General features: G+C 34.6%; 2 protein-coding genes across 4 annotated transcripts; one reads left to right on the plus strand and one right to left on the minus strand.

Moving 5' to 3' along the window:
• Positions 1–1,623: 1,623 nt before the first annotated feature.
• Positions 1,624–13,211, minus strand: LOC113111999 (paired box protein Pax-6-like). Of its 2 annotated transcripts, XM_026277329.1 has the most exons (8): positions 12,742–13,211; positions 4,785–4,911; positions 3,983–4,132; positions 3,777–3,859; positions 3,527–3,683; positions 3,112–3,182; positions 2,436–2,565; positions 1,624–1,721 (listed from the first exon to the last, which is right to left on the minus strand). In XM_026277329.1, exons 2-8 carry the CDS (start codon positions 4,891–4,893, stop codon positions 1,636–1,638), a joined length of 786 nt encoding a protein of 261 aa, XP_026133114.1. In that variant the 5' UTR covers positions 4,894–4,911; positions 12,742–13,211; the 3' UTR covers positions 1,624–1,635. The 2 variants fall into 2 exon arrangements, with proteins under 2 accessions (XP_026133114.1, XP_026133113.1); XM_026277328.1 differs by lacking the exon at positions 12,742–13,211 and having other exon boundaries at positions 4,785–5,293.
• LOC113111998 (serine protease 33-like) lies at positions 11,698–16,477 on the plus strand. 2 transcript variants are annotated; one of them, XM_026277327.1, is made up of 7 exons: positions 11,698–11,929; positions 12,055–12,078; positions 12,288–12,373; positions 14,149–14,228; positions 14,320–14,591; positions 15,479–15,546; positions 15,653–16,477. In XM_026277327.1, the coding sequence occupies exons 1-7, from the start codon at positions 11,884–11,886 to the stop codon at positions 15,908–15,910; spliced, it is 834 nt and encodes a 277-aa protein (XP_026133112.1). In that variant the 5' UTR covers positions 11,698–11,883; the 3' UTR covers positions 15,911–16,477. The 2 variants fall into 2 exon arrangements, with proteins under 2 accessions (XP_026133112.1, XP_026133111.1); XM_026277326.1 differs by having other exon boundaries at positions 11,699–11,929; positions 15,386–15,546.
• The last annotated feature ends 53 nt before the right edge of the window (positions 16,478–16,530 follow it).

Genomic DNA, 16,530 nt, shown 5'->3' on the forward strand with positions numbered 1-16,530 from the left:
CAGTAGGTTCAGTAGATTGTCAGAAAACAAATGAGACCCAGCATTCATGATATGCACGCTCTTAAGGCTGTGCAATTGGGCAATTAGTTGAATTAGTTGAAAGGGGTGTGTTCAAAAAAATAGCAGTGTGGCATTCAATCACTGAGGTCATCAATTTTGTGAAGAAACAGGTGTGAATCAGGTGGCCCCTATTTAAGGATGAAGCCAACACTTGTTGAACATGCATTTGAAAGCTGAGGAAAATGGGTCGTTCAAGACATTGTTCAGAAGAACAGCGTACTTTGATTAAAAAGTTGATTAGAGAGGGGAAAACCTATAAAGAGGTGCAAAAAATGATAGGCTGTTCAGCTAAAATGATCTCCAATGCCTTAAAATGGAGAGCAAAACCAGAGAGACGTGGAAGAAAACGGAAGACAACCATCAAAATGGATAGAAGAATAACCAGAATGGCAAAGGCTCAGCCAATGATCACCTCCAGGATGATCAAAGACAGTCTGGAGTTACCTGTAAGTACTGTGACAGTTAGAAGACGTCTGTGTGAAGCTAATCTATTTTCAAGAATCCCCCGCAAAGTCCCTCTGTTAAAAAAAAGGCATGTGCAGAAGAGGTTACAATTTGCCAAAGAACACATCAACTGGCCTAAAGAGAAATGGAGGAACATTTTGTGGACTGATGAGAGTAAAATTGTTCTTTTTGGGTCCAAGGGCCACAGGCAGTTTGTGAGACGACCCCCAAACTCTGAATTCAAGCCACAGTACACAGTGAAGACAGTGAAGCATGGAGGTGCAAGCATCATGATATAGGCATGTTTCTCCTACTATGGTGTTGGGCCTATTTATCGCATACCAGGGATCATGGATCAGTTTGCATATGTTAAAATACTTGAAGAGGTCATGTTGCCCTATGCTGAAGAGGACATGCCCTTGAAATGGTTGTTTCAACAAGACAATGACCCAAAACACACTAGTAAACGGGCAAAGTCTTGGTTCCAAACCAACAAAATTAATGTTATGGAGTGGCCAGCCCAATCTCCAGACCTTAATCCAATTGAGAACTTGTGGGGTGATATCAAAAATGCTGTTTCTGAAGCAAAACCAAGAAATGTGAATGAATTGTGGAATGTTGTTAAAGAATCATGGAGTGGAATAACAGCTGAGAGGTGCCACAAGTTGGTTGACTCCATGCCACACAGATGTCAAGCAGTTTTAAAAAACTGTGGTCATACAACTAAATATTAGTTTAGTGATTCACAGGATTGCTAAATCCCAGAAAAAAAAATGTTTGTACAAAATAGTTTTGAGTTTGTACAGTCAAAGGTAGACACTGCTATTTTTTTGAACACACCCCTTTCAACTAATTGCCCAATTGCACAGCCTTAAGAGCGTGCATATCATGAATGCTGGGTCTTGTTTGTTTTCTGACAATCTACCGAACCTACTGGTAACTTGTTTGCCACGTAGCAATAAAAAATATACTAAAAACCTTGATTATTCTGGTTAGTCACATTGTACTGCTATTATTTTGAACAATACTGTAAATGTGCATGTAAAATTAAGGAATTTAAAAAAAAAAAAACTATTTGACCTTTTGTAAACATACACATTTAGTATTCTAATTCTTCCTCGCCTTTTCTCTTTACTGCAGTCTGGCCCAATACTGCCCCATATTTTGATCATTTCCTGATACCTGGACAGGTACAGAAACGCCTGGAGAAATCAAACCTATCGCAGAAAAAAAGATAGAAAAAAAACACACTTTTATCTATTAAAATAATAATTTGCTCTAAAATTTAAATTTGCTAAAGCTTTACTTAATCTCACCAAGATGTAGGCGAGTTTGTTTCTTCATCTGAACAGATTTGGAGAAATGTAGCACGTAGCAAAAGCATTCCACCACTTGCTCAGCAATGGATCCTCTGCAGTGAATGGGTGCCGTCAGAATGAGAGTTCAAACAGCTGATTAAAACATCACACTAATCCACACTACACTCAATAACTATTATTTGTTTATTTCAGACACACAACTTCTCACTTCTCAAATTGATTGACTAGAGTCGTGTGGATTATTGTGATGTTTTTATCAGCAGTTTGGACTCTCATTCTGACGGCACCCATTCACTGCAGAGCATCCACTGGTGAGCAGGTCTTGGAATCTGGAATGCTTTTGCTCCAAATCTGTTCAGATGAAGAAGCAAACTCATCTACACATTGGATGTAGATAAGTTAATTGTCAGCAAATATATATATATATATATATATATATATATTTTTTTTTTTTGCAAACTATTCCTTTGAAAAAAAAAAACCAATAAACAAATAACTAAATCAATAAATAGACAGGAGCTATTGAAAGTGTCTCAAACAGTAATTGTGGGGATCTTGTGATGGATAGTACAGGGCTTCAGCTGAAAGTAAATGAAGAGCTGGTCGACTCACCTGTGCTGGTGTTAGCTGAAGGAGGAGGTGGTAGATGGAGAGATGAGTATGACATCTCAAACGAGTGAGGGGCAGATGGGGATGGAGACAGCATGCACGAGTATGAGGAGCCAGATGGAGAAGGAGCCGACTGCAAAGTAAAGTCCAATCGAATGAGGGGAAATAGTACAGAAATGCAGTGAAGAACAGAATCATTTACCAACATACTACTTTGCACAAGTATGCATTTTATACTATATGTTAAACTTTATATTTTATTATATTTGCCAAAATGTACAACAATAAGCATTGCATGTAAGCTGCACTGTTCTCAAAATTATGTGGAATATACTTTGAAACCATTTTAATTCACAAATTGTTTATATCAATGACACTACATTGCATTAAATATGATGTGTTTGATGATATCATGTGATACTGCTGTTTGTTAATCATTTAATAACAACTATCATTTGGTCTGTGTAGACACTACTACACATTTAGTAAGTAGTCAGCTAGTAGGATATTCGCTTCTAGAGACAGACAACTTCTGGTGATCACTGAGGTCAGTTTCCTTGTCACCACAAGAGGGCGCTAATACATAATAGTACAGATGCACACAGTCTTGATAAATTGGTAGTGCAATGTTTTGCTGTATAGAAATGTGAATCTCCTAAAATGAGCAGTAGTGTCTCACCTGAAGCCCAGAGTAGACTGACAAAGTGTTGTAACCGGGGAGAATTGTGTCACTCTGACTGAGCATGGATGCTAAACACGCAAACACGGACGTGAGAAAAACATGAGGTACTACAGCTTAAACATTAATGGGTATATATTAATTTTCAAGAATAATTATTAACAAACTGAATCATGAGAATTATCTAAGTAGCCAAAAATTGCTAAACAAATAAAACCTTACATATCAGCTTCTTTAAAATCATAAATAAACAAATACATTGTAAATTAGGTAAATCAATTATTCCAACAATTTCAAAACTGATTTCAAGTGTTTTAAAATGTTTTTAAGTTCACTAGAAACATAAAATATGCATATACAAATAAGATGAGAAAGGGTATTCAAATTTCTTGTTTATGTAAATCTCCGTTTCCACCTGCGCTGTTGCCATGTGGATGATGATAGACAGCGGAGTTAAAGGATGTGCTCAGTGGAGCGTGTGTTTGAGAACAGGAAGTCCCGCCTCCAGACCGCCTCTGGTTTCGAAGCTTCTCCTCGCGTCTCCATTTGGCTCTTCGATTGGAAAACCACACCTGTCAGTCAAGATCCAATGTGTGTGAAGTTATCACTCATAATTATTTTGCAGCTTTTGTGATATTTTCATATTGACAAGCACCGATACATACTTGTATCCTTGCCTCTGGAAGGTCGATTTTGTTTGCGAGTCGCTCCCGTGCGAAAACATCTGGATAATGTGTTCTCTCAAACTCTAAATGAAGTTTAGTAGTTACTTTTTTTTCTTTGAAATAAATGCTTGGTTTAATTTGCTTTTTTTCTTTTCATTCAATGCAGTATCTTTTAATTTTTTTGAGCTTTTTGTCTGTTTTCTTACCCTTCTCCAAGGCCTCGATCTGCTCTGTTGTGAAGCTGGTTCTGTTGCGCTGAAGTTTCCTCTTCAGCTGCAGCCTCAGTTCTCCCTCATCTCTTTCCACATGCCCTCCTTCTTCTGCCATCCTCCCATCCGTCTCCAGCAGGCAACCATCTGAAAAAAGAAAAAAGAAAGAAAAGAAAAAGGTTGCTTTTCTGTGGAAAGTATGAAAGCAGGGAATCATTACATGAATTCTTAAGAATTAGTTAATAGAAGTATTTTATAATAATAAATCATCAAAAGTCAAAACAAAACAAACTTACCATTTTTGTTTAAATAAATGTATACGCAAGTTCAATTTCAACATTAATTTCAACCATTCCACAAAAACAATTTAATTCAAAACTTGTATGTAGGCTATTTATTTCTCTGAAACACAAATACCCCAAATAATAATATATTTTATCTTACTTTAATTTTCATAGTATGTTTGGTTCATAAGTCGATGGGGTCCGAAACTGTTTGGTTACTAACATTCTTCAAAATATCTTCATTTTTGTGTTCCACAGAAGAAAAAAATCATACAGGCATGAAATGATGTGAGGGCGGCACATGGTGACAGATTTTTAATGCTTGAGTGGACTGTCCCTTTAAATATATAAGCATTTTCTTCAGAATGTTAGAAATAGAAATATAGAAATGTTTATAAATGTTAGAAATGTTAAAATGTTTTTAAAAACACAACAATTGCACACATTTTAGTGCCTTATTATTGTGTCTTCTAGAGAGCCAGAGGAGGTTTTCTATGAGGCGTCGGGCATCTCACCAGTGCTGTGCTGACTGGGACCTGTGTTCTGCTGATGGTACCAGTCATTCGCTCCACTCCAGTTTGAGGTGCTCTGGATATTCAGCATGGTCAACCTCTCAAACATCATGGACCTGACCACTACAGCCTCAGAATAGAAAGAGACAGAAGAACTCATTTCATTTAAATGCAGCATGTCCTTTGACCCTCATCTGTTTTTGTACAGAAAATTTTAATGGAACAAAATGTATGGCAGAATCATACATTCACACACAATCAATGTTTAAGGAGCATAATTTTATACATGAAAAGTCAGTTACATCAGTGGTAGTTATTAATACTTGTTATTAATACTTGCCCTGTAGGTGTACAGACTTGTGAATTAGAACAAATGTGAAACTTAGGTGAATTAAATGACATACATATTCACTGTGAGTGACTTTCAAGAAAAAAAAAAAGAAAAAAAAAACTTTAACCTGTCCTTTCTGTTGGCCAGATGAGTTTTTGTTTTTTATATATATTTTAGTATATTTCCATTTCACATTTTTTGTGCATATATATTATTTAATAATTATGACTTATATTTAGTTTTAATTTAGACAAAATTATATAATAGGCTTTTAGCAGGTTTTTCCTATAAAACGAACCTTAATGAATCTCATTATGTGTTCAAATAATTGTGTTTTGTTTTCCCTTAATAGCAATAACAGAGGAAATGTTCAATAGCCTTTTTGTAGCCAAGACATTAAGAAACAGATGTTCAAAAATAAAACTACTCAGTAAAAAAATATCATGTTAAATTAACAGTAGAATTTGGCAGATGTGGTTGTCATGAATTCACTGTAAAAAATGCTGACAATATTTTAGGTGTTAGGGAACAACATATTGGTAAGCGTATATTTCATTAATGATGTCCTATTAATTTACCAAAGCCTGCTTTTACCTAAAAATGTACTAATAACCATTATAATACATCAGAAAGCCATATGATGCATCGTAAGTGGCCTGTCCATAACACATGGCCAATATACAGACATGCACATGGTCATTCACACAAAGAATATCAGAGTCACACAAATGACATTAAAATAATGCAATAAACACCAACTAAATAACATAACACAACACACCCATATGTACATTACTGACAAATATATGTATATATATATATATATATATAACAATAGGCTACGTAATGTTACACAGGGACTTTTATGAACAACCTTTTATACTGTTTTTCTCCAAAAAAAAAAAAAAAAAACTTTTTACAAAAAATAAAAAAACATGTTTGAAAGAATTTTACGGTTACATATAATATCATATTTAAATAGTAGGAATTCCTATTGTAAGTTTTTTTCTAAAAAAAAAAAAAAATATATATATATATATATATATATATATATATATATATATATATGTATATATATATATATATATATATATTTGTTACTCAAATATTTTGAGTGTTGCTTTTAAAGACATTTGTGAACTCAATGCAGCTGTTTCTAACAAAATTATAAGAAAGAGCAAAGAAAAATAATACCAATCCAACTCACCAGCCGTTACATTACGAGCAGCACATCCACGACAGCACAGCAATTATATCGCTCTTTTTGAAATGGTATTGAGGGTTTCCTGACAACTTGCTTTGTTAACAATGAACTGTGTGTGTGGAGAGACAGAGAAATAGAAATGCATCTGCAGGCAATTCTAGAGAGAGAGAGAGAGAGAGAGAGAGAGGAGAAGAGAAGAGTGACACAGCGAGTCAACATCAGTGTCAAGTTTGAACTTAATGCCAGTGAGAGAGAGCAGCAAAAAGAAAAAAAACTACAGATAATGGAGTGATGAAAAAGAAGAAGAAAATGGCAGAAAAGAGCAGAGTTTAATGGCAGAAAAGAGCAGAGTTTAATATTAATTAGTCTGCACATGTGAAAAGAAAAGTGGAATTTAGGAGGGAAAATTTGAGATCATTGGACATTCCTGAAGTGGAAATTTTTACATTTCTTATCACAACTTGAAAAACATTCATTTTACTCTGTTTCAGCATGACTGTATCTACAGTATTGAGTTAGATAGATTTCAAAGACTTGTTTCATTAAATGAAACAAAGCAAAACCAACTGAGCAATTTTTGTCTTTCAGTGTTCATTGTGACTGAAAATAAAGCATGCTGTCACTAACTCCATCTCTTTGGTTTATCTATGCATGTCCACAACCGGGAAAACTGGGAATTGTATGGGTTAATTCAGTTAAATTAAGTCTGATTAAATTATATTTGATGTGGCCTTTCTCATTGAATACTTTAGATCATAATTGAACATTGAATATTTCCCAGAATTACTAATGTATATTTAATGTGATAAACATAATAAATTATATGTTGAGGACAGAATAATGAGAAAGCAATGAGAGTTGGGTGAGGGTATAAATAAACCAGTGTGTGAGTGTGCGTGTGTGTGTGCGTGTGTGTGTGTGTTGGGGAACGGGGGGATGCCACATTACTTTATTTCCACTTGACAAGACTTTACATCCCCTACCTCTGTCTCTCTCATACACTGCACATATACTGCTTTATCAAGAAGTTATTGAAAATTAAATATGTAACATAAAATATATTGTACAATATCAAGGAATTGTTATTGCTGTGATTATTATAAGTACTAGAAGCAGTATAGTTTTAAAACAGATTTAGCTATTTATTTGTGTCTGAGTGGACATAATAATAATAATAATAATAATAATAATAATAATAATAATAATAATAATAATAATAATTGGTAGTAGAATTCAAACAGATTGATGTCTTTATTTACTTATATCTGAGGAGGCATCTTAATAATAACTATTATTATTAAAGCATATTTATTTATTTATTTGATATTTATAATGGGACATATCATCATTAAAATCATAATCTTTATATCAGAAAGTTTTTTTTTTGTTTGTTTTTTTATCATAAAAAACACAGCCAAGTGTGTCCAACCTTTTGACTGTGTATGTTAATATAATGATATATCATACATACATTTTAACCAGAATTTGGGTTATTCTCGTGGATCAATCTCGTAATCGTGCGGGTCCGTGTGTGTTTTTCTTACAAAGATAGATATAACTTTAAGACATGCATATTATTTTTAACTACCCTCTCTCCATCCCTCTCTACCTCTTTTCTTTTTTATCGCTGGGGGTTAAAAGTGGGGCGGGAGGGGGGGGGGGTATGGGGGGGGGGGGGGGGGGCTGGTGAGAGAGAAGAGATGGTCACCATAGCAACAATGCCACGACAAATATTCATCAAGTCCTTTAAAACAAAGCCTAACGGAGCAGCTTTATCAAATAACTCGCGCAGTTCATCCTGGGACGGTCAGCAGAGAGCTCAACTGCAACACTTCACTGAGGAGAATGAATAGCTTTCTCCCTCTAGTAATCAAAAATAAACTTTCCCGTCTTTCTTGCTTATAATGACAGGTGGTCGTGCTACTTTCTTTCCGTTTATGCTTCAGTTCCGCGGTTTCTCCGTGGTTTTTCGTCGTGTTGTGCTGCTGCATCCTCTCTCTCTCCCTCCTCTCTGTCCCTGTCACCTTCAGTCGTGCTGTAAACACAGACACAGAGCCCGAGGACAGAGCCACAGCAGCAGCTCAACAGAAGAGGAAGGTGAACGCGGAGTCACGTGGGCCTTGTGATTATCATCTGTTAATCATTATACTGTGTTAAGCTAACTGAGTCTTGTTGTAGCACTTATATATCATTCCTCTTTTTGTTGTTTTTGATTGCTTCCACTGTCCTCATTTGTTAATAGCTTTGGATAAAAGCGTCTGCTTAATGAATAAATGTAAATGTAATGTAAATGTAATCATTATTAATAAGTGTTAGCGCTGCCTGGTGCCAGTTCCCAAACCTTAAAACAGAAATTAAACGATTTAAAGGGATTTTTTTTTCATTTTCTAACTAAAGTTCAAATACAAACACAGAATAAAAACAAAACGTAAACAATAAGGGGTTACCTATATTAATCTAAAGCATAGCCTTCTATGTTTGCTTATAAGATGAAAGAGTCTTACATGCAGTAGAATTTCTTTAAGAGTTTACATACACATCAAAATCTTTCTTGAAAACAAGAAGGAGTTTAGAAAATTTACAAAAGAGTATTAATGTATAAATTGTTCATAAACTGTAAGTAAAAAAGACAACACGGTCATCTTAAAGTTGGCTGACTAAAAGTATATTTTTATCAAACCATTTATGAAAAACATTTATATTTCTAAGTGATATTTTTATCCAAATAAAATAACATAATATAAAATAATAATGTGGGGGAAATATATATATATATATATATAAAGTACAGACCAAAAGTTTGGACACACTTTCTCATTCAGAGCAGTAATCAAAGCAAAAGGTGTATACTTTGAAGAACCTACAATATGACATATTTTCAGTTGTTTCACACTTTTTTGTTATGTACATAATTCCATATATAATTCCACATGTGTTAATTCATAGTTTTGATGCCTTCAGTGAGAATCTACAATTTTCATGGTCATGAAAATAAAGAAAACTCTTTGAATGAGAAGGTGTGTCCAAACTTTTGGTCTGTATATATATATATATATATATAGACCTGTTCATGAAAACTATATAAAGTTAAAGATATTTTAGATGTCAAAGTATATATATATATATATATATATATATATATATATGTGTGTGTGTGTGTGTGTGTGTGTGTGTGTGTGTGTGTGTGTGTGTGTGTGTGTGTGTGTGTGTGTATGTATGTATGTGAGTATATAAGTGAGTTTTAGAATTCCAAACAAAGTTTACTATAATTTGGTCCAGTGTTCTACAAATTTCCACAAAAACATCCAGTGTCATTGCAGGATAGATAACCCGAGATAACCCATCTGCTTTACAGAAAGCAACACTCTATTGACTGATCACACTGTAAGCTGTGGCAGAGATGGCAGAATTAAAATTTTTCGAGTGAACTGCCTTTAACATTTTAACTTTTGTGTAAAATAACTGCTAAGTTCACTGCAACCTTTCCTGTACACATCTTTTACTGCCATTCCAACCATGTTATATGCAGTCAAATATTATAAACATTTCTTCTGTTTCCTGATGTTCACTTCTAATGTTAAGTCATAAAGCAGTCATAAGGCTAGATATGTTTTCTACTCTGTTTTTGATTAATATACTCTTTACTGCTTTAAGAGACATTTCTTCTATCAGATGTCAGTGTAAACACCCACTGAATGGATGTGTAATAACTTTGCATATTGTACTTACAGTTTATTTTATGATTGCTACAGTTGATTACATGTGCACCAGGAAGTCTTGTGCTGATTTATTCATCTATATAGGCTAATAAAAGTATAAAAGTGGTTCATTCTGGTAGCTTGGTTTCAGTAAAAGCTGTTTTTAAACTAACAATGAATTTTTGAGCTCATTTCAGCTTTCATTGTGTTTTTTAAAGTACTTTTGAAGATTAAAGATTACACTGGTTGCACTGGATATTGTAGTGTAAATCCTAACTAATTTAACACTTCAACGTGACCACCACAAAATCACAAATTCATGAGCACTTATTCGATAAGGCATTTATGATACACTGAATCTGTTATGCCAATTTCTCATTCATATTCATAAAGGGACTGATTTTTAAAACCTGTTTACAAAAGCCCCTGCAACCCACACAGTATTGGATGACATGCCACACAATTTAACCCATTTGTGCCTTTTTTTTTTTTTGAATGGTTTCATGCATAAAGTCATGTTAATAGTGTCATATGTGAACATGGCCTGCATTTAAATTCCCCAGGTTTTAGTTTATTTTCTCCAGTGGGCAAATATGTTGTATTCACTCCTTCAATGTCAAATTTGAATAGGAGGAGAGAATTTGGCATCTAACTCAAAATAACTGCTTTCAAAAGATCAATCTTTATTCATAAACAAATTAATTATGCATAAAAGTCAATGGACATTCAATGCACCCCCCCCCCCCCCCCCCCCCAATAAGTTGCTTCTAGCTTATAATCTCTTGAATATGAAAACACAATAAATTCATGTCTTAAAATGGTGGGACATATGCAGAACAAAGTGCAGCCATTAAGTTGACCTAACAGGGTACTGTGTATCAATAAAAATAATAAGAATGAAGGAAATATTACGTCTATATAATAAAAAGGGTACACCTGAAAGAATATTACACATTTAACTGTTTGGTTACCAACATTCTGCAAAATATCATCTTTTGTGCTCAACAGAAGAAAGAAACTCTATGAAACAATGAAACTATGAATAGGCACATATTGATAAAAAACTATAGATCTCCTGGAAGATTTGTTTTGTTTGGATAATTCTAGTGACCTTCATGATTATACTGATATATATATATATATATATATATATATATATATATATATATATATATATATATATATATATATATATAAACTTATTAGAAATATAAAAATTACATTTCTTTGAGAGGGTTTGCCTTCGCCATGCTTCCTGGAAGTTTATGTGACAGGAAGGAAGTGGTTACCTTTTTTTTTCTTGAAATCCTTTATATGGTTGTTCACTTGCATATCATTGAGGAATATAACATGGATAACATCTAGAAAAATACTTACAAAAGGAAAATTACAACTATAGTTGCCGGAGGGCTGAAGTGATATAGCAGCTTTTTAATGGGAAACAATTAAATCAACCATTTTTCAACAAAGCCGCAGAACAAGGTAGAAACCTTAAAACCTTAATGAGTTTTTCAGATTACACAAATGATTGACTTAGAGGCTATTTCGAAACGTACATTTATTGGTACGCTGCAAACACCTTATCCTGCCACCAGAAACAAAACGCAAAGAAACCAAAACTGCCAGGTGACCGAGTGGGCGGGGTTTGTGCGCATTGAGGGCGGGACGAACGCTCCTGATTGGTCATTGTTGGAAAGGTAGAAAGATCGTTTGAAAAAAAAGTCTAGATTTTCTGTTATCCTGACTTCGTCGAACAAGGAAGGGATTATTTCGTTTTAAACATTTGCGTCCATCGCCTCTGAATTCTAAACAAAGCTGTAGTTGTCTGAAGTCCCTCAAACAAAGGTAGCCTAACGTTATTTTGATAGGATGCGGTACACCTTGTATATTCGGACTGCCTTCGTCATGCTAATTGGTAGGTGCACAACTTTAATGTTTATTATTATTATTATTAAAATAAAGAACAATTTTTGTTAACTAATTAACAATTACTGTAGAATTGTAATTTCATTGTTTTGTTTTATGTTGTGCGCCATTCAGGGTTCTGGATGGGCGAGGCTCAAGGTAAGAATTTGACCTGATTTCCACTAGGGTTGTGTTTGTCTGTCAGAGGGAAAACTACAAGCTAAAATCAACGCTTAAAACATTATTATATCCATATATATATATATATATATATATATATATATATATATATATATATATATACTTAAAATGTGAATTGGTTAATGAAAGTAAAGCAAACAAATGACCAGAATCAATGTTTGTCTCAGAATGTGGTCGACCACAAATGCTGAACAGGATCGTCGGAGGCTCTTCTGCGTCAGAAGGCGCGTGGCCGTGGCAGGTGGATATTCAGGTGAGAATGGCAGCCATGAAACAAAAGTTTTGGTAAACTGAGGCTTTTGATTTAAAAGAATACTTTCTTGTAGCTCGGTCGAACAACACAGATCTTAGTTTAAAGATTAACCTGATAAAATGTGTACCCTAAACGAAAAATCATAATCATCATCATGATTTTTTTTTTTTTCAGGTCTCATGTACAATTCTATAATAATTATTCATAATTTTACGTATTGACCGAAAATATGTAGGCTGAAGCAAAAACAATACAAAAAAAGTTACTTAAAGGTAACTCAAAACTGATAATTTCAGGCAATCCAAGATGTAGATGAGTTTGTATCTTCATCAGATTTGGAGAAATTTAGCATTTTACCACTTGCTCACCAATGGATGCTCTGCAGTGAATGGGTGCCGTCAGAATGTGAGTCCAACTCCAAACCGCTGATAAAAACCTCACAATAAACCACAAGAAATATTCACTTAATTTTACAAGGAAAGGTTTTTCGACTTTTATTAAATGTAAAACATCTTGTATAATCTGAATTGCTGTATTGTTTTATTAAGATACATTATATTTGAGCAACTTGTGTAACTCAGTTTATGAACATAGCCTGTTGCTGACATGGAATTAAAATCTATATTACTGTTACAAATAATCCAACAATTAATGTTGTGTGTAAGAAATACATCATGAAGATGTTTTCAGAAAAGTCAACTTCAGAAAAGTCCTTTAAGCATAATTGTGGATTATTGTGATGATTTATTAGCTGTTTAGACTCGCATTTACTGCAAGTAATGTACAACTAAAACTATGTAACCTGTTAGCCAGCACCCCCCATTATGGGACAGCTGAAAGTGCTCTACCTAACTTATAATTGTAACAGTTTCCTACTTCAGTGTGTTACAAACATAATTTTGGTGTCTTTGGAAAGAAGACCCTTTGGGCTTTACTTTTTTATCAACCAGATTTGATAATGCTCAAAAATATAAAAAGTTATAGACACTGAAGTGCCTTGAATTTATTTATTTAAAAAAAAAAAACACTTAAATATTTTTTTATTTGATATAAAAATACATGAAATGAGTCCTGGAGCAATCTAGGAAAGTGTGAGGAACGTTTTATCACAGATGTGTGCACTTTATTTCACGTCTTCTGAACTGTTGACAACGGACACTCGCTAACCCCCACTGAAGGCTTGGAAGAGATGGGACAATTATTTTTTTTTAAACGTTGATCGGATTATTCTGAAAGAGGAAAGTCACATACACCTATAGGATGCTTCAAGGGTGAGTAGAAGATGGACGAATTTTCATTATTGACTGAATTAAGCCGATGAACAAACAAACTCATCTACATCTTGAATGGCCTGAAGGTGAATACATTTTCAACTAATTTTCGGGTGCGCTATTAAAAAAACAAAAGAAAAAATTTATTGAGACCTTCATAGATATCAGAAAATTACACCTTTTTATTAAATTCGTACAGCTGTTTCAAAAACTTTATGTACAAGTTTCTTATGAGCTATATATTTATCACCTTTTTAAATTTGCAGGGTGAACTACACCTTTTTAATTCCTTATTGCAGTTTTTCCACAATAAATAAATACTAATATATATATATATATATACATACACGCGCACACACACACATTTTTCAAATTTCTCTCTTTAATAAACAAAAAGTCTTTAGATCTCAGCTGAATCCAGATATTAGTGAAAGCTTTAATTATTTTATTGTCAAGGTTAAGGATACATTCTGAATTGTCTGTATGGTTGATGTGTGCATTTAGACTGATGGTGAAGGACATGTGTGTGGAGGAACTATCATCTCAGAGAACTGGGTCCTGTCTGCTGCACATTGCTTTCCCAAGTAAAAACACACCCATATAATCTTTGTTTGTTTATTTTTCAGCTTTATATATAATTATATCTCATTATATAAATTTCTCTTCCTTGTCTAGCCCTAATGACATCTCCTCTTACATGGTTTACGCGGGCCGGCATCTGCTGAACAGCTGGAACGCGGACGAGACCAGCCACAGGGTCCGCCGCGTGGTGGTTCCGCTGGGTTACACACACCCTCAGCTGGGTCAGGATATCGCTCTAGTGGAGCTGGCCACAGCTGTCCAGTGGTCTGACCGCATTCAGCCTATCTGCCTGCCATATGCCAACGTGGAGTTCAGCAGTGACATGAGGTGCATGATCACTGGATGGGGCAACATCAGAGATGGAGGTGAGTGAGAAACCCACACTACAGGTGTCTGAAGTTTGTAAATATGTATTTAACTTTGAAATTATAGTAACATTAAATTCAGTAGTAATTAGTAGTAGGAGTGGGTTAAGTAGACAATTACTACTAATAATAATAAAACTTGTTTTAAATGCTTTAAGTGAAATAGGCCTTACAAAAATATTTTAGCATGAAATGAAACGTGTGAATGAATAGTCATTTTGAGATTTGCTAAAGATTACATGTATTATTATTATTAAGATTAAGTGTGCGATAGCACTTTTAGCATCGATTAGCATAAATAATTGAATCCTATTAGACCAGTAGCATCGCGTTCAAAAATGACCAAAGAGTTATGATATTTTTCCTATTTAAAACGTGACTCTTCTGTAGTTATATCATGTACAAAGACCAGTGGAAAATAAGTTTTGATTTTCTTGGCCGATATGATAAGGAACTATACTTCATTTCCGGCATAATAATCAAGGAACTGCGATGCCGTAACATGGCCACAGCAGGCGCAGTGATGTCACGCAGCGAGATTTATTGTTTGAAATCATTAGTTATAATATTTATAATATAATAATTTAGATCAAACAGTGCAGCATTGGTAAGCAGAAGAATTTTCTTTAAAATGTATATTGTAACTATTGCAAACTTTTGATTGGTAGTGTTTGTATATTGTGTGAAATATTGGAAATTGCTACAAGCAGTGCATAACGAACGAAGTTTTTGTTCTTTCAGTGTGTACAAAGACACAAAAGCACTCCTCTTGTTATTTCTCATGTCTTGTTCAGTGGCTCTGCAGGGCGTTGGGGCATTGCAGCAAGTCCAAGTGCCAATCATTGACTCAAAGATTTGTCAGGACATGTTTCTGATAAACCCCACAGAGAACATTGACATCCGCCCTGACATGATGTGCGCTGGATTCCAAGAAGGAGGCAAAGACTCCTGCCAGGTGAGGGGCGCATTGCTTGAGGGAGACCATACGATTATTAAATAAAAATCCAACTGTTTCTAATAGCCTTCTGTTGTTCTATGTCTCTGCATGCATGCTTTTCCAGGGCGACTCCGGCGGCCCTCTGGTGTGTCAGATCAGTGATGGAAGTTGGGTGCAAGCTGGAATTGTGAGCTTCGGGCTCGGCTGCGCTAAACCAAATCGACCAGGAGTCTATGCCAAAGTATCCAGCTTCACTAGCTTCATCCAGAACACTGTTGGAGGAGTCCAGCTCAAGAGCGCATCGAGTCACATCTGGGCTGACCGGGTCATGGTGCTCATCAGGACTCTGCTGCTCCTGGTATTGGTGCAGCTGCTGAGATAAACACACACGGATCCTCGCACAAGTCAAAAACCACGGTCCTACATAAAGAGAGATTTTTAATGCCATAAGTAGTTTTTAAATCAGTTTTTAAACAACTTTTTATAATGTAGTTTCCTATTTGGGTTGAACCAAAAATACACACCAAATTATTTGAAATGAAAGATAAAAGCATGTCTTTTACCACTTGATTAATAATATATTCTTTTAATTATTTGGAACTGTCCTGATTAACACTGAGATGGTTAAACAATGTAATTAAACTGTGCAAATAATGCCATTTTTAAACCAAAACGCTCAAATTGTTCTCATAGGCAGCTTAACAAATGTGAGTTTTGACAGTGCATACTGAAATATTAATGGACACTTATTTGATCCAGCCTTTTGCACAGCAATTATAAATGTTATTTACCTCTGCATCAAGACATGTGAAATTAAGATCACCTGTGCAACTATGATGTGAAGGATTTAATGCTTTTCTAGAGTCAGTTGCATATTTGTATCTCTTGGTGACCATTTCTATTAAAATGCTGTAAATATACTTTATAATAAAGTGATTTTTGTAATTGATATATTTTGCAATGTTTATATTTATGGTAGAGGTAAACACTCGTGAATTGACC

This window comes from Carassius auratus, chromosome 12, assembly GCF_003368295.1.
Source record: "Carassius auratus strain Wakin chromosome 12, ASM336829v1, whole genome shotgun sequence".
Taxonomy (NCBI): Eukaryota; Metazoa; Chordata; class Actinopteri; order Cypriniformes; family Cyprinidae; genus Carassius; species Carassius auratus.